The 22,433-nt window shown below is 51.0% G+C and overlaps 1 protein-coding gene across 2 annotated transcripts in view; it reads left to right on the forward strand.

The window, feature by feature from the left end:
- Tln1 (talin 1) overlaps window positions 1-16,992 on the forward strand; it is a 32,566-nt gene extending 15,574 nt beyond the window's left edge. For both annotated transcript variants that reach the window (XM_052718660.1, XM_052718659.1), the window contains exons 20-57: window positions 313-479; window positions 1,156-1,284; window positions 1,430-1,546; window positions 1,645-1,758; window positions 1,941-2,075; window positions 2,205-2,333; window positions 2,486-2,588; window positions 2,896-3,104; window positions 3,440-3,559; window positions 3,740-3,937; window positions 4,114-4,253; window positions 4,434-4,527; window positions 4,609-4,698; window positions 4,810-4,932; window positions 8,467-8,610; window positions 9,059-9,220; window positions 9,446-9,586; window positions 9,676-9,857; window positions 10,005-10,137; window positions 10,448-10,549; window positions 10,628-10,798; window positions 10,884-11,033; window positions 11,140-11,241; window positions 11,317-11,436; window positions 12,388-12,534; window positions 12,632-12,798; window positions 12,908-13,091; window positions 13,180-13,305; window positions 13,403-13,519; window positions 14,011-14,196; window positions 14,282-14,389; window positions 14,840-14,945; window positions 15,138-15,262; window positions 15,371-15,496; window positions 15,584-15,646; window positions 15,757-15,939; window positions 16,446-16,574; window positions 16,695-16,992. In XM_052718660.1, the coding sequence (XP_052574620.1) occupies window positions 313-479; window positions 1,156-1,284; window positions 1,430-1,546; window positions 1,645-1,758; window positions 1,941-2,075; window positions 2,205-2,333; window positions 2,486-2,588; window positions 2,896-3,104; window positions 3,440-3,559; window positions 3,740-3,937; window positions 4,114-4,253; window positions 4,434-4,527; window positions 4,609-4,698; window positions 4,810-4,932; window positions 8,467-8,610; window positions 9,059-9,220; window positions 9,446-9,586; window positions 9,676-9,857; window positions 10,005-10,137; window positions 10,448-10,549; window positions 10,628-10,798; window positions 10,884-11,033; window positions 11,140-11,241; window positions 11,317-11,436; window positions 12,388-12,534; window positions 12,632-12,798; window positions 12,908-13,091; window positions 13,180-13,305; window positions 13,403-13,519; window positions 14,011-14,196; window positions 14,282-14,389; window positions 14,840-14,945; window positions 15,138-15,262; window positions 15,371-15,496; window positions 15,584-15,646; window positions 15,757-15,939; window positions 16,446-16,574; window positions 16,695-16,820 (5,168 nt within the window). In that variant the 3' untranslated portion in view covers window positions 16,821-16,992. The remainder of the gene's footprint in view (window positions 1-312; window positions 480-1,155; window positions 1,285-1,429; window positions 1,547-1,644; window positions 1,759-1,940; window positions 2,076-2,204; window positions 2,334-2,485; window positions 2,589-2,895; window positions 3,105-3,439; window positions 3,560-3,739; window positions 3,938-4,113; window positions 4,254-4,433; window positions 4,528-4,608; window positions 4,699-4,809; window positions 4,933-8,466; window positions 8,611-9,058; window positions 9,221-9,445; window positions 9,587-9,675; window positions 9,858-10,004; window positions 10,138-10,447; window positions 10,550-10,627; window positions 10,799-10,883; window positions 11,034-11,139; window positions 11,242-11,316; window positions 11,437-12,387; window positions 12,535-12,631; window positions 12,799-12,907; window positions 13,092-13,179; window positions 13,306-13,402; window positions 13,520-14,010; window positions 14,197-14,281; window positions 14,390-14,839; window positions 14,946-15,137; window positions 15,263-15,370; window positions 15,497-15,583; window positions 15,647-15,756; window positions 15,940-16,445; window positions 16,575-16,694) is intronic.
- The last annotated feature ends 5,441 nt before the right edge of the window (window positions 16,993-22,433 follow it).

Here is a 22,433-nt window from a genome sequence, read left to right on the forward strand (position 1 = left end):
AAGAGGGGGGATGTAGCCTCCTCCACTTTACCTTTTTACCCCAAATCATTCAGAGAGACTGTCTCTCTTCTCAAAAGACATTTTCTAGTAATACTAGCTGGAAACTGTCCTCCCATGGGAGCTCACTAGGAGGTCTGTTCTCCAAGATCTTAACCCAGAAAACTGGAACTCAGAGGAAATCACTCGAGAACTTTGCCAGTCTCATCTCTGTCCCTGAAAGCCCTTGTCTACGCTGTCTGGCCCACTCACCCTCCTCCCTCACCCTCTTTCAGTGTCTCTAGCTTTCTTACTTGATGATGCCCTGTGTTCTAGGGGAGATGGTACGACAGGCCCGCATCCTGGCCCAAGCCACCTCGGACCTGGTCAATGCCATCAAGGCCGATGCTGAGGGGGAGAGTGATCTGGAGAACTCTCGGAAGCTCCTGAGTGCTGCCAAGATCCTTGCTGATGCCACTGCCAAGATGGTGGAGGCTGCCAAGGTACAAAGTAGTTTTCTGTAGACCCGGAACTGGGCCCTTCCGAAGGGAAGGAGAGAGGTCCAGGTGGGGACCTTGTCTGATGGGAAGACCCAAGAAAAGCAGGAAGTAGAACAGATAAGGAAACCCCCAGGAAACTCCCAGTTCCCAGCCTGCAGTGGGCCACCAGCCAGGCTTCCAGAGACTGTGACTCCAGTGACTCTGGCTGGAAGCGTCCGCATCCTTTTCTTCTTTCCCGTTGAAAGTCTGCAGCTCCCACTTTCCTTCTGATGCCACCACGTCCCCTGAGCTTTGCAGCTGCTACAAATTGCTGTGACCCTTTCTCCAGAGAGCCTTCCTCTTCCCAGGCCACCCTACACTAATGTAGAATTCTGAGTATTCTGTAAAGAACAGCAAGAAAAAGACTCCTCTCCGCAAGGAGAGGAAGCAGGCACAATTCCACGAAGGGATTCACATCCCAGAGGAAATTAAGTACCTAGGACCCCCCCCCCCCCACACACACACACACACACACACACTTCCCTTCTGAAACAGTTCTCAACTCTGAGCAGTTATTACCCAAGTACAGGTAGTTAACAATTACTTTAGGAAAACAAGTGAGCTTTCAACTGGGTGTAGAGGAGTCAGAAGAGTGTGTTTCTGCTCATAGTGATGATGGATGATGACTATCTCCTCTCAGGGAGCAGCTGCCCACCCTGACAGTGAGGAACAGCAGCAGCGGCTGCGGGAAGCAGCTGAGGGGCTCCGCATGGCCACCAATGCAGCTGCACAGAATGCCATCAAGAAAAAGTTGGTGCAGCGCCTGGAGGTAAGGCTGGGCAGTCGGTGAGCGGCTGGGGGATAAATGCATGGGCAGGGATGGATGGGTAGTCAGTATTTCCTTAAGGTACCATGTGGGCCGGGCAGGCCAGGGCCTGGGAATGCCTGGTCTTCTGATTACTCTGTCCTCCCAGCATGCAGCCAAGCAAGCTGCAGCCTCTGCTACGCAGACCATCGCTGCAGCCCAGCATGCAGCCTCTGCCCCCAAGGCCTCTGCAGGCCCCCAGCCCCTGCTGGTACAGAGCTGCAAGGTAAGTCTCCGAGAGGCATGTGGGAGTAGGGAAGAGGGAGAAGGAGGGCAGTACTTTCCCTAAGTTCAGCATGGTACTCATGGCCCTTTGACCCACAGGCCGTGGCAGAGCAGATTCCATTGCTGGTACAGGGCGTCCGAGGAAGCCAAGCTCAACCTGACAGCCCCAGTGCTCAGCTCGCCCTCATTGCTGCCAGCCAGAGCTTCCTGCAGGCAAGACACTCCCCACTTCTAAGACCAGACTCTCCCTCCTTTCCAAGAACTTAGATCTCCCGCAGTCTGAATATCTGCTAGTAGCTAAGACCAAACCCGAGTGCTTACTACATCGGTACTACCAGTGTCCGTTGGAAGGCTAGAGAGGGGGTGTCGCACCTCATTTGCGTATTCTCCAACAGCCAGGTGGGAAGATGGTGGCGGCTGCCAAAGCCTCAGTGCCAACGATTCAGGACCAGGCTTCGGCAATGCAGCTGAGTCAGTGTGCAAAGAACCTGGGCACTGCTCTGGCAGAACTTCGCACTGCTGCCCAGAAGGTAGGCGCTCACGGGGGGTGAGGCTCTGCATGCGGACGCCTGGGGTGGGCAGCATTTGTCCAGTGTCACCTCTAAGAGGGATGACTAACCCAGGAATGTAGCCATATCCCCTGCTGCTCACTGTCACAGGCTCAGGAGGCATGTGGACCTTTGGAGATGGATTCTGCACTGAGTGTCGTACAGAATCTAGAGAAAGACCTGCAGGAAGTAAAGGCAGCAGCTCGAGATGGCAAGCTTAAACCCTTACCCGGGGAAACAGTGAGTAGTCTTAATAACATGCCCTCACTCAAACCCTGAAAGTCTGCTCAGCTGTGCTCTAGAACCTTCCTTTAATCTGCCAGCTGTCCCCAAGAACCTTCTCAGATGCCCTCTCACTTCCTCCTTCTAAGCCCTCACCCCCTTGTCTGCAGATGGAGAAGTGTGCCCAAGATCTTGGCAACAGCACCAAAGCAGTGAGCTCTGCCATCGCTAAGCTGCTGGGGGAGGTTGCCCAGGGCAATGAGAACTATGCAGGTATGTAGGCCCAAAGCTAGGAATGGAGCATATGATAGGGAAGTGGAGAAGGAGGAGCTTGTTGAGTAAAGAAACTGATGGAGGGGCTGGAGAGGTGGCTCAGCGATTAACAACTGCTCTTCCAGAGGTCCCGAGTTCAATTCCTAGCATGTGTATGGCGGCTCACAACCATCTATAGTAGGATCTGATGCCCTCTTCTGGCATGAAGTCGTACATGTAGATAGAGATACATTAAGTAAATACTCTTAAAAAAAAAAAAAAAAAAAAAAGCTAATGAAGCCAACCCCTCTTCTCTGTGTGTCCCCAGGGATTGCAGCTCGGGATGTGGCAGGTGGACTGCGGTCACTGGCCCAGGCTGCTCGAGGTGTAGCTGCCCTGACCTCAGATCCTTCAGTGCAGGCCATTGTGCTGGACACAGCCAGTGACGTCCTGGACAAGGCCAGCAGCCTCATTGAGGAGGCAAAAAAAGCAGCTGGCCATCCAGGGGACCCAGAGAGCCAGCAGAGACTTGCTCAGGTCAGGTGTTGGGAGGGGCTCCTGTCCACCCCTCCCTTAGATGTCTCCATAAGGCCCACCCTAACAGGACACACTCTTGATGCGTTCTCAGGTCTGCTCATGGCGTGCCTCTCTGAATCCCACCCTCTCTCTTGTCGTACAAGTATGTTAGACGTAGGCACAAAACTTGCAGAGCAGCTGGTTTGGGGATGCTTGGTGACTGTTGTCTGTGACCTTGACCTCAGCTTCTTCCAGTTTTAATGGCAGGGCAGCTGGTTATCGTCCACGTCCCAGTGTGGAAGGAGGGTCTCCCGGATTATTCCATCTCTGGCAACCCTGTTTCTTTCTCACTCCAGGTGGCGAAAGCTGTGACCCAGGCCCTGAACCGCTGTGTCAGCTGCCTGCCTGGCCAAAGAGATGTGGATAATGCCCTCAGAGCAGTTGGAGATGCCAGCAAGCGACTCCTGAGCGACTCGGTAGGAACAGGCTTGGCTAGCAGAGGAGAGCGTTCTGACGTGGGCTTCTCCTTTGACCCTGCCTTCCCAGAGCTGTCCCTTTTTGTTACTCCTAGGTCCTGGGCCCATCTCACTGGCCTGCTTTTCGAAAGCTCTATCTCACCTCTCATTCATCTTTCTGACTTTCCTCTGACCCTGCAGCTTCCTCCCAGCACCGGGACCTTTCAAGAAGCTCAGAGCCGACTGAACGAAGCTGCCGCTGGATTAAATCAGGCAGCCACAGAATTGGTGCAGGCCTCCCGAGGAACCCCTCAGGACCTGGCTCGGGCCTCGGGTCGATTTGGACAGGACTTCAGCACCTTCCTGGAAGCTGGGGTGGAAATGGCAGGGCAGGCACCGGTACGAAGGGGCAGAGAGGGTGCAGTTAAGGGTACGGTAGGAAACACGTGGGTATTCAGAGTCTAGGTCTGCTCCTGGTTCCCTCCTCTCCAGTGTCTAACAAAATGTGTGTTTGGGAAAGAAGATCCTTTTAGAAACAGCTATGACAGGATAATGTATGGCATCAACTTTAACAGAGCCAAGAGGACCGAGCCCAGGTGGTGTCCAACTTGAAGGGCATATCCATGTCTTCAAGCAAACTTCTTCTGGCTGCTAAGGCCCTGTCCACAGATCCTGCTGCTCCCAACCTCAAGAGTCAACTGGCTGCAGCTGCTAGGTAAGCAGGAACTGGAAAGCTCAGCTCTGGGGACCTATGAGAAGGCCAGAGAGGGGACATTCCATGAGACATCCCCAGGTTTGCCAATAGTAAAGCAAAAGAAAATATACACAGTCCCATGCACACAGGACTTAGGAAAGATCACTACTCACTCAGTTCCACACCCCTCCCCCAAATCAGGGCAGTGACTGACAGCATCAACCAGCTCATCACCATGTGCACCCAGCAAGCACCTGGACAGAAGGAGTGTGACAATGCCCTTCGGGAACTAGAGGTGAGCCTTTAGCATGGTAGTTGGAACTAAGGAGCTAGGGTCGAGGGAATGTCTTAAATTTCATGTCTCTCCCCTACACAGACAGTCCGAGAACTCCTGGAGAATCCAGTCCAACCAATCAACGACATGTCTTACTTTGGTTGCTTGGACAGTGTCATGGAGAACTCAAAGGTTAGTGGAACGGGGAGCTCCAGAGAGGCAGGGACAGGAAGGTGGGCTTAATACCGATACCTTGGTGCTCAGGACGAGATCTGACTCTTCTCATCCCCCCCTCTTCCTTAGGTCCTAGGTGAGGCCATGACTGGCATCTCCCAAAACGCCAAGAACGGAAATCTGCCGGAGTTTGGAGATGCCATTGCCACAGCCTCCAAGGCTCTCTGTGGCTTCACCGAGGCAGCTGCACAGGTTATTTCTCTCCGTGGACCCCTAGAGCAGCTCTTGCTTTCCATGCCCATGCTCCCTGTGCAAGGATATAAATCAAGAAGCTAGTGCAAATTCTGGGTGCCCTCCTGTGGGGGAGGGAGATGTCATCAGAAGTTGTTGAACACCAACAGTTCAAGTTGCTGTAACTCTTGGGTCTGCTTACATTGACCAGTTGTGAGGCTTTTTTTTTTTTAATGGTGCTCGAATTGAACTAAGCCTCGTGGCATGTTAGGCAAGCACTTACTACTGAGCTACACTCCCACCTAGGTGAAGCACTTTTATTAGAGTAGTTACAGGGAAAGGAGGTCAGATGTAGTAGTGTTTGCCTTTACTTCTAGCATTAGGCAGAGGCAGGTGGATCTCTGAGTTTGAGGTCAGCCTGGTGTACATAGTGAGTCCCAGGTGATCCTGTCTCAAAAAAATAAAAACCACCCTGAGAATTTCTTTCCAGCTATTTTTATTTATTTATTTTTCTATTATTAGCTTGATACAGTACAAATTCTTATCCTTATAGTGAAATGTTTCACTGAGGCTTGCCCAGTGATTGAGTAAAACTAAAACTTATTATAAACCACAGTCATCCTAGGGTCCCCCCTGCTATGTAGCCTCCCTGGTTCTGAGGGTTGCAGTCTGATTGTTCTTTGCTTTATATCTAGTATCCACTTATGAGTGAGTACATACCATGTTTGTCCTTCTGGGTTTGGGTTACCTCACTCAGGATGATATTTTCTAGTTCCATCCATTTGCCTGCAAATTTCATGCTGTCATTGTTTTTCTCTGCTGAGTAGTACTCCACTGTGTGTATGTACCACATTTTCTTAATCCATTCTTCAGTTGACGGGCATCTAGGTTGTTTCCAGGTTCTGGCTATTACAAATAATGCTGCTATGAACATAGTTGAGCATGTATCTTTGTGGTATGATTGAGCATTCCTTGGGTATATGCCCAAGAGTGGTATGACTGGGTCTTGAGGTAGATCGATTCCCAATTTCCTGAGAAACCGCCATACTGATTTCCACAGTGGTTATACAAGTTTGCATTCCCACCAACAGTGGAGGAGTGTTCCCTTTGCTCCACATCCTCTCCAACATTGACTATCATTAGTGTTTTTGATCATAGTCATTCTGACAGGTATAAGGTGGTATCTCAGTCAGAGTCATTTTGATTTGCATTTCTCTGATGACTAAGGATATTGAGCATTTCTTTAAATGTCTTTGAGCCATTTGTGATTCTTCTTTTGAGAATTCTCTGTTTAGCTCTTTAGCCCATTTTTTTAAAGATTTATTTATTTATTATATATACAGTATTCTGTCTGCACATATCCCTGCATGCCAGAAGAGGCCACCAGATCTCATTACAGATGGTTGTGAGCCACCATGTGGTTGCTGGGAATTGAACTCAGGACCTTTGGAAGAACAAGCAGTGCTCTTAACCTCTGAGCCAGCTCTCCAGCTCCTCTTTAGCCCATTTTTTAATTGGATTGTTAGTATTTTGATGTCTAGCTTCTTGAGTTCTTTATATACTTTGGAGATCAGTCCTCTGTCAGATGTGGGGTTGGTGAAGGTCTTTTCCCATTCTGTTGGCTGTCTTTTTGTCGTATTGACTGTGTCTTTTGCCCTACAAAAGCTTCTCAGTTTCAAGAGGTCCCATTTATTAATTGTTGTGCTCAGTGTCTGTGCTACTGGTGTTATATTTAGGAAGTGATCTCCTGTGCCAAAAGTACTTGAACTCCTGCGTTCAAGAGTACTTCCTACTTTCTCTTCTATCAAGTTCAGTGTAACTGGATTTATGTTGAGGTCTTTGATCCACTTGGACTTGAGTTTTGTGCATGGGGACAGATATGGATCTATTTGTAATCTTTTACATATTGACATCTAGTTATGCCAGCACCATTTGTTGAAGATACTTTCTTTTTTCCATTGTATAGTTTTGGCTTCTTTGTCAAAAATCGGGTGTTCATATGTGCATGAATTAATGTCAGGGTCTTCAGTTCGATTCCATTGGTCTGTATGTCGGTTTTTATGCCAGTACCAAGCTGTTTTTATTACCATAACTCTATGAGTGTTTTGCCTGCATGTATGACTGTGTACCATGTAAGAGCCTGGTACCTTCAGAGATGAGAAGAGGGTGTCAGATATCCTAGAAAAAGTATGGTTGTGAGTCATCATGCTGGGAATTGAACCCAGGTCTTTTTGTTTTGTTTTATTTTGTTTTGTTTCCGAGATAGGGTTTCTCTGTGTAGTTTTGGTTTCTGTCCTGGAACTCGCTCTGTAGACCAGGCTGGCCTTGGACTCACAGAGATCTGCTTGGCTCTGCCTCCTGAGTGCTGGGCTTAAAGGCGTGCGCCACCACCGCCCGGCTAACCCAGGTCTTTTGCAAGAGCAAGTACTCTTAATTACTAAGCTGTCTCTCCAGCCCCAGGCTTGACTTTTAAAAATCTTCCTAGTTTTGTTTCTTATTTTATTTTTGAGAAAACATACAGAAGAAAAAGCAAAACTATGCTGTGTTGATTGAAGTATGAATTAAACGTTATGATGATCTTCCCATTATAAGAATGGTAAACGCCGGGCAGTGGTGGCGCATGCCTTTAAGCCCAACACTCGGGAGGCAGAGGTAGGCAGATCTCTGCGAGTTCAAGGCCAGCCTGGTCTACAGAGCAAGTTCCAGGACAGGCTCCAAAACTACACAGAGAAACCCTGTCTCGAAAAACCAAAAAAAAAAAAAAAAAGAATGGCAAACGTAGCTAGGCATGGTGGTGCACTCGGCAGGCAGAGACAGGTGGATTTCTGTGAGGTGGAAGCCAGCCTGGTCTACAGAGTGAGTTCCCGGATAGCCAGGACTGTTACACAGAGAAATTCTGTCTTGAAAAACAAAACCAAAAAAGTGAGTGTTGTACCCATGTGTTGCCACTTCCCAGGCTCCAAGCTTGCCAGTGCTGCTGATGCTAACTGGCTTACGAGCCTTACAGTTCTAGAGTTGTATCTTCTGTTTCTCTTTTCCTTTTGACCAGTCCTTGGCTGGTCTCAGACTCACTATGTAGACTGGGCTAGCCTCAGACATTCATACACTTCTGCCTCTTTGTGTGCATGTGCCTTTCAAATATTTATACTCCTTCTTAACAGTGCGCTGTGCTTTGTACTTTTCCTTCTGTGATCCAGCACAGACACACATACTTCTGAACTGAAATGAAGTTCAATACAATCCTGTGTGTGTGTGTGTGTGTGTGTGTGTGTGTGTGTGTGTGTGTGTGTGTGTGTTCTGTTCTGAGATGGTACCTCACTCCTCCAGGCTGTCTTCACCCTCAGCACCTTTGTCTCCTGGAGTTGGGGTTACAGACAAGCACTGCCATACTAGCCTATCTACTTCTTTAATCTTCTGAAATGCTGGGATCACTTTAACAACACGAGCAGGGTAGCCATGGTTTGTTAGTACTGCTTCTGTGCACATAGAACTCAGAAAGACACAGCCTGTTCTCTGAATCGCCTTCTCCCCTCCACCATGTTCATTTCTCCTCAGGCAGCGTATCTGGTTGGTGTCTCTGACCCCAATAGCCAGGCTGGACAGCAAGGACTGGTGGAACCCACACAGTTTGCCCGGGCAAACCAGGCAATTCAGATGGCCTGCCAGAGTTTGGGGGAGCCCGGCTGTACCCAGGCCCAGGTAATGTAAGGGTTCAGGTACCATGGGCAAGGCTGAGAAAGGATGGGCACACCCCAAGAGGAAAAGGGGAGAGGAAGGACATGTGGGAGAAGACGGGGGTACACCACCACCTTCCACAGAACGCCTCTGACTGTCTTCTGCCACGTCTCTCCTTGTTCTTCCACATAGTGCTAAGGTCACAACCTCTCTAGACACCTCTGAGCTCATCCCCCAGTTGCCCCATTTTGATTTTTCTCCATTAATGTGTCTGTTGTCCGTCTTTCCCACCCCCATGTCCAGTTCATCTTTAAGCACCTTTTTCTCCTAGGTCTCCACTTTTCCAGAAACTCTCTTTCCTGTCAGACTTCCCAGGGTGTCGTCCTCCATCCTCCACTCTAAAATGGCTCCCCTTAGGTCTGCGTTCTTCCTTCCTGCTCTTGTCACAGCTGTTCCATCTGTGTGTCCTCAGGTGTTATCCGCAGCCACTATTGTGGCCAAACACACTTCTGCGCTGTGTAACAGCTGCCGCCTGGCTTCTGCTCGGACCGCCAATCCTACTGCCAAGCGCCAGTTTGTCCAGTCAGCCAAGGAGGTGGCCAACAGTACAGCCAATCTTGTCAAGACCATCAAGGTTTGCAGTGTTTGAATTTTCAAGTCCCCTGACCCATCCGTCTTCTCTTCCTGAGTCTAGGAATGACTAGGAAGTCACTCTCTGAGGTCTTTTGCTAGATTCCCCTGGCCTTGCCTATCCAGACTTACCAATTCCAGCTCGTCAATCCTCTGCGCCCTTGAGGGTGGCCTGGGTTTCACTTGTGTGCCTACTTACTGAGGCCTGAGGCTCCCTGTTCAATTCCAGGCACTAGATGGGGCCTTCACAGAAGAGAATCGTGCCCAGTGCCGAGCAGCTACAGCCCCTCTGCTGGAAGCTGTGGATAATCTGAGTGCCTTTGCATCCAACCCTGAGTTCTCCAGCATTCCTGCCCAGATCAGCCCTGAGGTGAGGCTCTGTGACAGAGAATTGATGAGCCACTTCATCTTTGTGGACACAAGTCATGAGGCTTGCCTCCCTGCCTCCTCTCTCCTCAGGGCCGAGCTGCCATGGAGCCTATAGTCATCTCTGCTAAGACGATGTTAGAGAGTGCTGGAGGGCTCATCCAGACAGCTCGGGCACTCGCGGTCAATCCCCGGGACCCCCCACGCTGGTCAGTGCTGGCTGGCCACTCTCGGACTGTCTCAGATTCCATCAAGAAACTTATTACCAGCATGAGGTACTGAGGGTTAGGAAGCGTGTGTGGCCGATGGCGGAGCTGGAATGAGATGGCCCACTATCGGTGGACACTATCCAGATTTGGGGGAGTTGAGGAAGATGGCCTTTAAGAGATGGTCTTTATGTGAAACCTGTGGTGTGTCTGCAGAGACAAAGCCCCAGGGCAGCTGGAGTGCGAGACAGCCATTGCAGCTCTGAACAGTTGCTTGCGGGACCTGGACCAGGCTTCTCTTGCTGCCGTGAGCCAACAGCTAGCTCCCCGGGAAGGAATCTCCCAAGAGGTGAGGAGAACGCATCCAAGAACGGAGACGTCAGGCTCAAAGATGGGGGTGGGGAGAAGGATTTCAGGGATATCTTCACAGACACATCCAAGGGCTGGGACCTGCTGGATCTGCTTAAGGTGTTAGATATGGAAGGACGCCTGGGAGCTGGGGTGTAGCTCAGTGGTAGAGTGTGTGCTAACACACAAAGCCCTGGGTTCCATCTCCAGTACCATGCCCATCCACAAACAGTTAGAAGGAAGAATGAGATTCTGTGCACCAGCGGACCCTGTTGCAGTCACATCAGGGCTGATGTCTGCTCTCTCCCCAGGCTCTGCACACGCAGATGCTCACCGCAGTGCAGGAAATTTCCCATCTCATCGAGCCGCTGGCCACCGCTGCCCGGGCCGAAGCCTCCCAGCTGGGACACAAGGTACCTAGGGGATCATGTGAGGAGTCCCAGGGGACAAGTTAAGAGAGTACCTGACCCTCACCCCAACTTTTGCTTCAGGTGTCCCAGATGGCCCAGTACTTTGAACCACTCACCCTGGCTGCGGTGGGCGCTGCTTCTAAGACACTGAGCCACCCGCAGCAGATGGCACTTCTGGACCAGACTAAAACGCTGGCAGAGTCTGCCTTGCAGTTGCTGTACACTGCCAAGGAGGCCGGTGGTAACCCCAAGGTAGGGAGGGGCCCAGGACGGGTAATTGCTAGTCAGAGCCAGACAAGCAGGAGCTACAGGCTGTCTTCGCCCGTTGTCCCCGTAGCAAGCGGCACACACCCAGGAAGCCCTGGAGGAAGCCGTGCAGATGATGACAGAGGCTGTGGAGGACCTAACGACAACCCTCAATGAAGCAGCCAGCGCTGCCGGGGTCGTCGGTGGCATGGTGGACTCCATCACCCAGGCCATCAACCAGGTTAGAGCCTTGGCCACCTGTGGACACAGGCTTCCCTGATCAGGGACTTGGGGTTCAGTAGCAGTGATCTGACAGTCTTTCCCTCTGCCCCGTCCTCTTCCCTCAGCTAGATGAAGGACCTATGGGTGAACCAGAAGGTTCGTTTGTAGATTACCAAACAACCATGGTGAGGACAGCCAAGGCCATTGCTGTCACTGTTCAGGAGATGGTAAGTTTGGGACATAAGAGGACTGCCCTGGAGAGCCGAGCTTGGGCAGAACTTCACTTCTTCCCTTACCACTAGGTGACCAAGTCCAATACCAGCCCTGAAGAACTGGGCCCTCTCGCCAACCAGCTGACCAGTGACTATGGCCGACTGGCCTCACAAGCCAAGCCTGCAGCTGTGGCCGCTGAAAATGAAGAGGTAAACATGGAGGCAGTTCTGCCTTTTCTCAGCAGAGACCAGGTTATGCCCCTTGTTCCTATGGCAGCTTCCAGAGCTGTCCTGAACTCCCTCTCTCTAGATAATGGGCAGCATACCTTCAAGGCCACTCCAGAAAGAGTGAGCAGGGCTGTGTGTAGACGTAAAGGGCCAAAGCCTTCAGTCGCAGGGACAAAGGGCAGCTCAGGACCCTGATGAGCCACTTCATCAGGTTCTGCTTCTCTTGCCTCTGCCAACCCCGTGAGGCCTATGGCATCTTCTCTGCTGGGCCGCGAGTCTCCTCCCTCCTCGGGACTTACTTGTTGCGTACTCAGGAAGCTCACCCTTGCCTGGGCTCTTGGCTTTTCTTTCCAAGAAAGTGAGTAAGTGGATCTTAGCAGGACACACCTAATCCCCAAACCCTCCATAGACCCAAACAGGCTGGCTCCTAATCCACGGCTCTGATTCAAATAACCAGGCATGGAGTCCTTCTCTCCCTCTCCCTCCTGCCTTGGTGCTAACACAATCCTCACACAGTGGCGCCTCCTCACTGTCATTTTCCATGTGTAGGAGGGGACTCCTGCTTGAATAAGAAATCCAGAAAGGCTGTGCTGGGAACCTTTTCTTACAACTCCCAGTCAGTGTACACGTTTCTTTGTAAAGTTTATTTGCTTACTACTAGTGTATGTGTGCGATGTGTGTGAGTGCAGGTGTGCATGTGTCACGGTGTACATGTGGAGCTGCACATGTGACAGCTTTCAAGAATCAGGGCTCTGCTTCCACCTCGAGTTCCAGGAGGCTCACTCAGGTGATCAGGCTCACACACAGGCGTTCCTACCCATCCAGCCATCCCGCTGTTCCAGTTTTTATGCATCCTCAGTGATTCCTCTAGGTGCGGTGGAGGTCCCCTGAGCACCCTTACAAAACCATCAATATTCCTTATCTCACCCACAGATAGGCGCCCATATCAAGCACCGAGTACAGGAGCTGGGCCATGGCTGTTCTGCTCTGGTCACGAAGGCAGGCGCCCTGCAGTGTAGCCCCAGTGATGTCTACACCAAGAAGGAGCTCATAGAGTGTGCCCGGAGAGTATCTGAGAAGGTGAGTACTGATCTCCTGGGGCTGCGTGTGTTCCCCCTCCCCAGCCAAGCGTGGGTGACCTTTCCCTCTGACTGTGCACTTTATAACTCTGCTGCAGGTCTCCCATGTGCTAGCTGCGCTCCAGGCTGGGAACCGTGGAACCCAGGCCTGCATCACAGCAGCCAGTGCTGTGTCTGGGATTATTGCCGACCTGGACACCACCATCATGTTCGCTACTGCTGGCACGCTCAACCGCGAGGGTGCCGAGACGTTCGCAGACCACCGGTGAGCAGGGAACTGGCCAGAGGGAGACAGGTTGGGGCCTGAGCCAGGGGAACACGGGGCTGGAGGCTTGGGGCTCCGAGGCAAGCTGACCAGGCTGGGACTTCCCCAGGGAGGGTATCTTAAAGACGGCAAAGGTTCTTGTGGAGGACACCAAAGTCCTAGTGCAGAATGCAGCTGGGAGCCAGGAGAAGTTAGCACAAGCTGCCCAGTCCTCAGTGGCCACTATTACCCGTCTCGCTGACGTAGTCAAGCTTGGTGCAGCCAGCCTGGGAGCTGAAGACCCAGAAACTCAGGTATTTGCCTAACATCGCTAATCCTGTCCAGAGCCTCACTTCCTGTTGCCCTTCTCCCTCTCACAAGCCAGTGACCTCTCCTACCCAGGTGGTGCTGATCAATGCAGTCAAGGATGTAGCCAAGGCCCTGGGAGACCTCATCAGTGCAACGAAGGCCGCAGCCGGCAAAGTTGGGGATGACCCTGCAGTGTGGCAGCTCAAGAACTCCGCCAAGGTTGGAGGCCGTGAGGAGCAGTAGCAGGAGGGGTGGTTAATGCTCTTCCTCCTGCTTCTTAAGATGATCTCCACCCCCATTCCACTGCTGCCCTCAGGTGATGGTGACCAATGTGACATCATTGCTCAAGACAGTGAAGGCTGTGGAAGATGAGGCCACCAAAGGCACACGGGCCCTCGAGGCAACCACAGAGCACATACGTCAGGAGCTGGCGGTGAGCACAGCCCGGGGCGTTGGGTGATAAGCTGACTGTGGACCTCACCTGCATTCCTCAACATTCTGCTTGCTTATTACCAAACTTCCCACCTGACCTCCTGTGATGAGGTCTCTGCTGAGCTGCGTCCCGGCCAAAAGGCACTGCTTAAATTCCAGACAGCCTCCCGGTCAGAGCCGTGGCCAACGTGGCTCTCTATTAGCTGTGATGCAGGCATATCTGCAAGGACTTGACCTACAGTAGCTATTCAAGAAAAGCTTTCTGAGCTGGGCGGTGGTGCCGCATGCCTTAGAGGCAGGGGCAGGAGGATGATAAGTTCAAGGATAGCTGGGACTACACAGAAAAACCCTGTCTCCATAAAAACAAACAAAAAGAAAAGAAAAGAAAAGAAAAGCTTTCTGAAGGAACACATGGATGTGTGGACTAAATCATGTGACTGTTTGTCTTCCAGTCTTAGACAGTATAAAATCTTCCATCTTTTTTCCCAACAGGTCTTCTGTTCCCCAGAACCACCTGCCAAGACCTCTACCCCCGAAGATTTCATCCGAATGACCAAGGGTATTACTATGGCAACAGCCAAAGCTGTTGCTGCTGGCAATTCCTGCCGACAGGAAGATGTCATTGCCACAGCCAATCTGAGCCGACGTGCTATTGCAGATATGCTTCGGGCTTGCAAGGTAGAAATGCTGGTAGTGAGGTGGGCACACTGCAGGGATTTGGGAGGCCTGAAGCTCTAACGCTAACCTGCTACTCCGGGGACAGGAAGCAGCTTTCCACCCAGAAGTGGCACCTGATGTGCGGCTTCGAGCCCTGCACTATGGCCGGGAATGTGCCAACGGCTACCTGGAGCTGCTGGACCACGTGCTGCTGGTAAGGAGGCATTGCCCCTCATGCCAGCCTTTTGCAAACACAGTTTCCTGAGCACGTCAGACCCAGACCCACCCTACCACCTGTTCCCAAATTCATTCTCATTTCCAAGTCTCCTTTCTCTGGGACCCCATTGTTCTTACGGTCGTTGTTCCTCCCATTCACCCCTTCTTCCTCTTCTTTTGTCTCCTTTTCCCCTCCTGACCTCCCCTTCTCTACCTTACCATCTCCTCTCATTTCATCATTCTTGCTTGTAGCCGGTGAGTGACAGCCCCCTTCACTGTGTGTATGTGGCATGATGCACTGTGTGTACTTGATTGAGTAGGACAGTGTTGGAGGCTGTGCTGTGGAGTGCTCTGCGGATTGGGGTCGGGAGCATGCTCTGCCTTGGTTCACAGGCCGAGGTGGAGCCTAGGGTCTGATGCTCTTTGTCGTGCGCTCTCCCTCCCCCAGACCCTTCAGAAGCCAAACCCAGAACTGAAGCAGCAGTTGACAGGACACTCCAAGCGGGTGGCTGGCTCAGTGACTGAGCTCATCCAGGCTGCTGAGGCCATGAAAGGTAAGGGGAATGAGAGATGGGAGGCAGGAGAAAGTCTTGTCATGGTGTGGTCTCTGCTTGCTGGTTGGATGGCTCTGAGCTGGCCCTGCTTCTAGTCCTCATGGGTGCCAGGGACTGTGATGCTAAACAAACTCCCCAGTGCTTCTACCTCCCTACCCTGCCTCAGCCTCCTCCTTGTGTCTCTTCCCACAGGAACAGAATGGGTGGACCCAGAGGACCCCACTGTTATTGCTGAGAACGAGCTCCTGGGAGCTGCAGCTGCCATTGAGGCTGCAGCCAAAAAGCTAGAGCAGCTGAAGCCCCGAGCCAAACCCAAGGTCAGGGCTGTCCCTTCCCTCCACCCTCACGGGGCAGGAGGGCTCCACCTTCGTCCCCTTTCTTAGAGCCTCCCCACGCCCTGCCCCTCTTTGACCTTCTCTTTGTAGGAGGCAGATGAGTCCTTGAACTTTGAGGAGCAGATCCTGGAAGCTGCCAAGTCCATTGCCGCAGCCACCAGCGCACTAGTAAAGGCCGCATCGGCAGCCCAGAGGGAACTGGTGGCCCAGGGAAAGGTCGGTACTTCAACCACATCCTTAGCCAGAGTGCCTCTGAAGGAAGGACAGCACAGGTCTAAGTGGGCTCGCTTCTTTCTTCTGCAGGTGGGCGCCATCCCAGCCAATGCACTGGATGATGGGCAGTGGTCCCAGGGCCTCATCTCCGCTGTGAGTGTACAACACCCACTGTGTCTTTCTGAACTGGGTAGACTTGAGGCTGGAATGGAGTGGGCCAGAGTGAGAGGTCTACTTTCATCTTAACTCTTTCTCTCCATTAGGCCCGTATGGTGGCTGCGGCCACCAATAATCTGTGTGAGGCAGCCAATGCAGCTGTCCAGGGCCATGCTAGTCAGGAGAAACTCATTTCCTCAGCCAAGCAGGTTGCTGCCTCCACAGCCCAGCTCCTGGTAGCTTGCAAGGTCAAAGCCGACCAAGACTCTGAGGCAATGAAACGACTTCAGGTGAGAAACCCTGACCCATCCGTCCCACTGTCGCTCTGCTGCACTGCTTTAAAGCGCCGGCTGATGATAAAGTACCCCAGCAAAGCAGTTCAGGGGGAAGTTCATCTGGCTCTCAGTTCTGGGTTACCGTCCATCACTGCTGGTAACTCAAGGCAGCAGGAACCTGAAGCAGCTAGTTACATTATATCCACAGTCAAGAGCAGAGAGCAGTGAGTTACTGTGTGCATGCTGGCGTTCAGCTTTTCCCACTCACACATCCAGAGTGCCCAAGGAGTAGTGCCTCCTCCCATCCTAATGAACTAGTCAAGACAGTTCCCCACAGATACACCACAGGCCCACCCAGTCCAGACGAGCCTTCCTGTTCACTCCCTCCTCAGGTGACCCCAGGCTGTGTAAAGTTAACACTTAACACCGTCACACCCGAGATAACTTTCTTTGTGGGAGTCCAGGAACTGTCCGCACTAGAACCTTGAGTTCTCAGGAGTTGCTGTTTGCTCCCTGTGCAGGCTGCAGGCAATGCAGTGAAGAGGGCCTCAGATAACTTGGTGAAGGCGGCCCAGAAGGCTGCAGCCTTTGAGGACCAGGAGAACGAGACGGTGGTGGTGAAGGAGAAAATGGTTGGGGGCATTGCCCAGGTGAGCCACTCCGGGGCCACTCAGGTGGGGACGTGGTCTTGTGGCCTGCACTGTCACCCGGCCTCCGCCCCTGGTGCACATCTGTTGAGCTCTCTTGGCCCTCCCTCCCTCCTCCCTCAGATTATCGCAGCCCAGGAAGAGATGCTTCGGAAGGAGCGAGAGTTGGAAGAGGCACGGAAGAAGCTCGCCCAGATCCGGCAGCAGCAGTACAAGTTTTTGCCTTCAGAGCTTCGAGATGAGCACTAGGGAAGCCGCTTCTATTTAATGCAGACCCAGCCCAGAGACTGTGCCTGCCACTACCAAAGCCTCCTGGGCTGCCGGGGCCCAGCCTGCCCAATCCCAGCACTTCCCCAAAGTGCCTGCCAAACCCGGGCCTGGCCCTGCCCAGTCCCCCCCCCCCCCCCCCCCCCCCCCCCCCCCCCCCGCAAGCCCTGTCCCCCTCCTGACTCCAAGTGCCTTCCTACCCTAGGGCCCCTAAGTGCCTGTTTCTCCCCAGAGTATTAACGCTCCAAGAGTATTATTAACGCTGCTGTACCTCAGTTTGAACCTGCCAGGGCCCCAGCTGCTCCACCCTCCAGCAGCTTCCAGCCAGTCCCCACGGCCGCATCTGCTCAACTCAGCCCTTTTTGATACTATATCCCCTACCCCAGCTACCTATGGAGCTTGAGGGTTGTAAACCCTAAAAAGGTCATGCTCCAATAAAGGTGATTCTACCTACAGCTGCAGCCTGGCTTCGTGAGGAGATGGAAGGTCTTCCCCAGGGGCACTGGGGAAGAGTAGGAGTGAGTTCTGTCCCCTGGCTCGATTGGTTCACGAGGGGAGCAGGAGGAGATTGGAGCTCCTCAGGCCCCTTTCTCCTACCTGCACCCAGCACTCACCCTCCTCCGGAAGCTGTGCCTGCAGAACCTTTCTCTATTCCCATCTCACTGGCCAAGCACTGAGCTTCTGGTGAGCCCCTGCTCAGTTAAGAGTATATAAAGAGACTTGGGTTTAGTCCCTGGCCAAATTCCAGTTTTCAGAAGCAGCCTTACTAAAAAATAAGAGTATAAGGCTGGAGGGATAGTGGTTGAACACTTGCTGCTCTTGCAGAAGATACGGGTTCAGTTCCCAGCACCCACATGGCAGCTCACAGCTGCCTGTAACTCCAGTTCCAGGGGGATTCGATGCCGGCTTCTGACCCTGTTCTCCTTCACATGAACTCACATAGGCACATACACATAAGTAAATGAAGACTGGAATATAAATGCCCTCTTCTGGCCTCCAAGGGACACGCACACAAATCCTTTTTTAAATATTTGTGTGTGGTTCTCAGGTGGCATTGTTGATTGATTTGGGGTATTCCTGTCAAAAACAGGAAGAGGAACTTGATCCACCTTTGAGACTATAGTCTTTTAGAGGGGCAGAGCGCCCCCTAGTGGCCAGCAAGAGTTGGTTACTGTCCAGGTTCCATGAAGGGAGCCAGTCAAGGAGGTACATACATAGGGTCTTCCACTTCCCTCTTCACCCTCCTGCCCACAGCATGACAGCCCTCTTGTGTCAGTGAGTGTTTTTATGTGTGACTTTTGTGGGTCTTTAGCCAATCCTGCTGCCCAGTGTAGTATTTCAGTACTTCACCCTCCAAGTAGAAAACAGCGCTCATTTGCTGCTACTCTGGGTACCTCGCGCCATCGGCTTCCTCCCCATTACAGTAAGTTTAAAGTGGATGGAAATGGTTTGCCCTCTCCAGGCCAGCCCACTGGGGTCGGTGCCAACTTCCTACCGTCACTCCTGTCACCTGTGATTCAGCCATTCAATATTTACTAAGCCATGCCTGTGCTAAGCACTGGAAAATCAAGCTGTATTATCACTTCTCTGACGCACAGACTGGGAACTCCACCACATACTGTGGTAGGCCCTGAACCCCAGATTCAATGTCACAGCACTGTGACTTGAGGGCCTGGGAGATCAAGTCTCTTCCCACAGCCTCCCACACGAATAGTAATCTAGACTGAGCGAGCCATGAGCCCAGGACAGCTGCTTCCTCCTGCTGCACTTCCTTATGGTGTCCTCAGGAACTGCAGCCGATCACGGCCACCTCTGTGGTAATAGCCTGGAAACCTGGGAAGCTGCTGTAGCAGCCTTTGGCTGTTCTTCAGATGGGGTCCCCCCCCTCTGGAGATTCTCCAAGACCCTTTTGGCTATCCAGAGGTCAAAATTAGCTTCACAATGAGGCACTGAAGAAAACCTTTTTCACGGCATCAACATTTCACAGTGTGGAAAAAAAATACTGTGGAGTAAAACTGTCTCAGCACAGATCAAGGCGGAGGCCCCAAATTACACTAATCATTATGTAGTCACTATACATTAGCATATAAGACATAAATGCAACTTCATAAGATTTGGGGGGGGGGGTCAGGCTTTCACTGTGTAGCTTGTAGCTTTGACTGGCCTCAGACTCATAGAGATCCACCTGCCTCTGTCTCCTGAGCGCTGGGATTAAAGGTGTGCACTACCACATCCTGCTTATTTAAGAATGTTCTTGAGTATCCTAGACATGTTGACACTTCCCTGTAATTCCAGTATGAGAGAGGCAGAGGCAGAAGATTCAAGAGTTCAAAAAAAAAAGTCTCAAATAAATTGTAAATGATTAATTGTATTGTCTTTGAGGTTTTTGGTGTGTGCACCTAATGTATATAAATGTGTGTGTGCGCATACGTGTTCACGTGCACTCATATACACAACTGTGCATGTGAGGAGGCCAGAGAAAAACATTGATGTCCTCAAGAGATTGGCTCTGTCACTGAGCCTAGGAGAGTGTAGCTGAAGTTTTCCTGGTCCTGACTGGCCCACGGTCAGGACAAATCTCTCTCACCAGCCAGTCCCGCAGCCCCTCGGACCCAAGCAAACATATAGAGACATTACTTATAAAGTGTATGGCTGTGGCAGGCTTTTTGTTATCTAGTTCTTATATCTTTTTTTTTTTTTTTTTTTTTGAGACAGGGTTTCTATGTGTAGCTTTGCGCCTTTCCTGGATCTCGCTCTGTAGACCAGGCTGGCCTCGAACTCACAAAGATCCACCTGCCTCTGCCTCCCAAGTGCTGGGATTAAAGGCATGCACCACCACCGCCCAGCTCTAGTTCTTATATCTTAAATTAACCCATTTCTATAAATCTGTACCTTGCCACATGGCTCATGGCTTATCGGTATCTTACATCATGTTTCTCATCGTGGTGGCTGGCAGCATCTCTCTGCCTCAGCCTTCCACTTCCCAGAATTCTCCTCTCTTGTCCTGCCTATACTTCCTGCCTGGCTACTGGCCAATCAGCACTTTATTTATCAATGAATCATCCACAGCAGGCGAGGCTGGTGGCTAACAAGCCCTAGCAATCCTGTCTTCGCCTCCCACAATGCTGGGGTTAAAGGTACATAAGGGCCACACCCAGATCTTTAAGTGAGTGCTGGGATATGAATGCTCATGCTGGATCAGTAAGTTCTTACCCACCTAGCCATCATGCCATTCCCCTCTTTAAAAGAAAAGGTCTCAGGACTGGGAAGATACCTCAAGCATGAAGACCTGAATTTGGGATGCCCAGCACCCACATAAAAGCTGGGTGTAGCTGGGCAGTGGTGGCTCATGCCTTTAATTCCAGCACTGAGAGGCAGAGGCAAGTGGATCTCTTTGAGTTTGAAGCCAGCCTGGTCTACAGAGTGAGTTCCAGGACAGCCAGGGCTACACAGAGAAAGCCTGTCTCAAACAAAACAAAACAAAATAAACAACAACAACAACAACAAAAACTGGGTGTGCCCATGCATATCTATAACCTAGTGCTAAGAGTCAGAGAAAGGCAGGTACCAGGGCCTCAGTGGCCAGCCAGTGTAGCCTAAATGGAAGCTCCACGTTCATTAAGAGATCCTGTCTCGGGGCTGGAGAGGTGGCTCAGCAGTTAAGAGCGCTGACTGCTCTTCCAGAGGCCCAAGTTCAATTCCCAGCACCCACATGGCAGCTAACAACTGTCTGTAACTCTAATTCCAGGTGATCCAACACCCTCTCACAGACATTCATGCAGGCAAAACACCAGTGCACTAAATAAATGAATAAATCTTTTTTTTTAAAAAAAAAGAGAGATCCTGTCTCTAAAACAAAATAAGTAATAAAAATAGGTAGAGAGCAATAGAAGAAAATGTCTGACATCAACATCTGGCCTCCTCACCTACATGCACAGACAAGCAAGCACACACACACACACACACACACACACACACACACACACACACACACACACACACACCCAACAGGATCAGGGTATCATGTAGCCCAGGCTGGCCTTGAACTCACCACATAGCCAAGGGTGACCTTGAACTCCTGATCCTCTTATCTCCACCTCTCAAGTGCTGGGATTATAAGTGTGTAGCACCATGCCCAGTTTATTTGGTTTTGGAGATTGAACTCAAGGCCTTGTACATGCTGGTGAAGCACTACCAAGTGAGCTACATCCTCAGCCCTGAATTGTGTGTGTGTGTGTGTGTGTGTGTGTGTGTGTGTGTGTTTTAAAGACGGGTCTCACTATGTAGCTCGGCTGGCCTGCAACTTGCTATGTAGACCAGGGGTGCTGAAGATTTATTTTTATTTTATGTGCATGTGTGTTCACCCATTCATGGTGCACCTGAATGTATGTATGTGCACCGCATGTGTAAAGTACCTGCTTTAGCCTGAAGAGGGTGCTATATCCTCTGGAACTGAAGTTACAGGCCATTGTGGGCTGGGTCCTCTGCAAGAACAGCAAGTGTTTTTAACTGTTGAGCCATCTCTCCAGCCCCTGGATCTTTTTTTTTTTTTTTTAAGATTTATTTATTTATTGTGTATACAGTATTCTGCTTGCCCATATGTCTGCAGGCCAGAAGAGGTCACCAGATCTCATTATAGATGGTTGTGAGTCACCATGTGGTTGTTGAGAATTGAACTCAGGACCTCTGGAAGAGCAGTCAGTGCTCTTAACCTCTGAGCCATCTCTCCAGCCCCCAGCCCCTGGATCTTAATTCTTAAGCAAAAACTTTTCTCTTTTCTTCCCTCTTCTCTCTGTGTGTGTTATTGTTGTTATCTTCGTTTGGGACAGGGTCTCATGTAGACCAGGACGGCCTCAAATTCACTATGTGGCCAAAACTGGCCTTGAACTCATCTTTCCGTCTCTACTTCCAAGGACTAGCATTATGACCATGCTGACTATGCCTGACGAAAGCCTTTTCAGTGACTCCTCCGATGAACTTTGAAGTACACAGGAAGCACTTCAGCACGCACAAGCGTGATGGCTTCCCTGAGGAAAGCAGGCCGTTTGTAAGTGTGAACCATTCGGCATGATTGCGTGTGAGCGTGTGTGTAATACCATGTTTACTTGAGAAGTGACCGAAAAACTCTGGCAGATCTGTTCTCACAAAGGAACAATGAATCAGTCACATCAGAGAAAAATCTGACAGTATTTGTTACCAATTATACAATTAAAAATTTCGGCCGGGCAGTGGTGGCACACACCTTTAATCCCAGCACTCGGGAGGCAGAGCCAGGTGGATCTCTGTGAGTTCGAGGCCAGCCTGGGCTACCAAGTGAGTTCCAGGACAGGCACCAAAGCTACACAGAGAAACCCTGTCTCAAAAAAAAAAAAAAATTTCAAGTGAAAATTCTAGTTTTAAGTAACTTTTCTCTGACACCAGGACTTCATAGCTTCCCCAGATTAAAACATAGTTGTAGACTCTCTGATGAAATGAATCAAGATATTAAAGAATGTGATATTTTGATATAGTAAATTTATTGAAATGTGTCAACATTTGGAACATCTGTGTGGGTCAGTGAATCAATATTTTCTAAATGACCAATGAATGATATAA

This window comes from Peromyscus californicus, unplaced genomic scaffold (assembly GCF_007827085.1).
Source record: "Peromyscus californicus insignis strain IS unplaced genomic scaffold, ASM782708v3 Scaffold_5__1_contigs__length_169319896, whole genome shotgun sequence".
Lineage (NCBI taxonomy): Eukaryota > Metazoa > Chordata > Mammalia > Rodentia > Cricetidae > Peromyscus > Peromyscus californicus.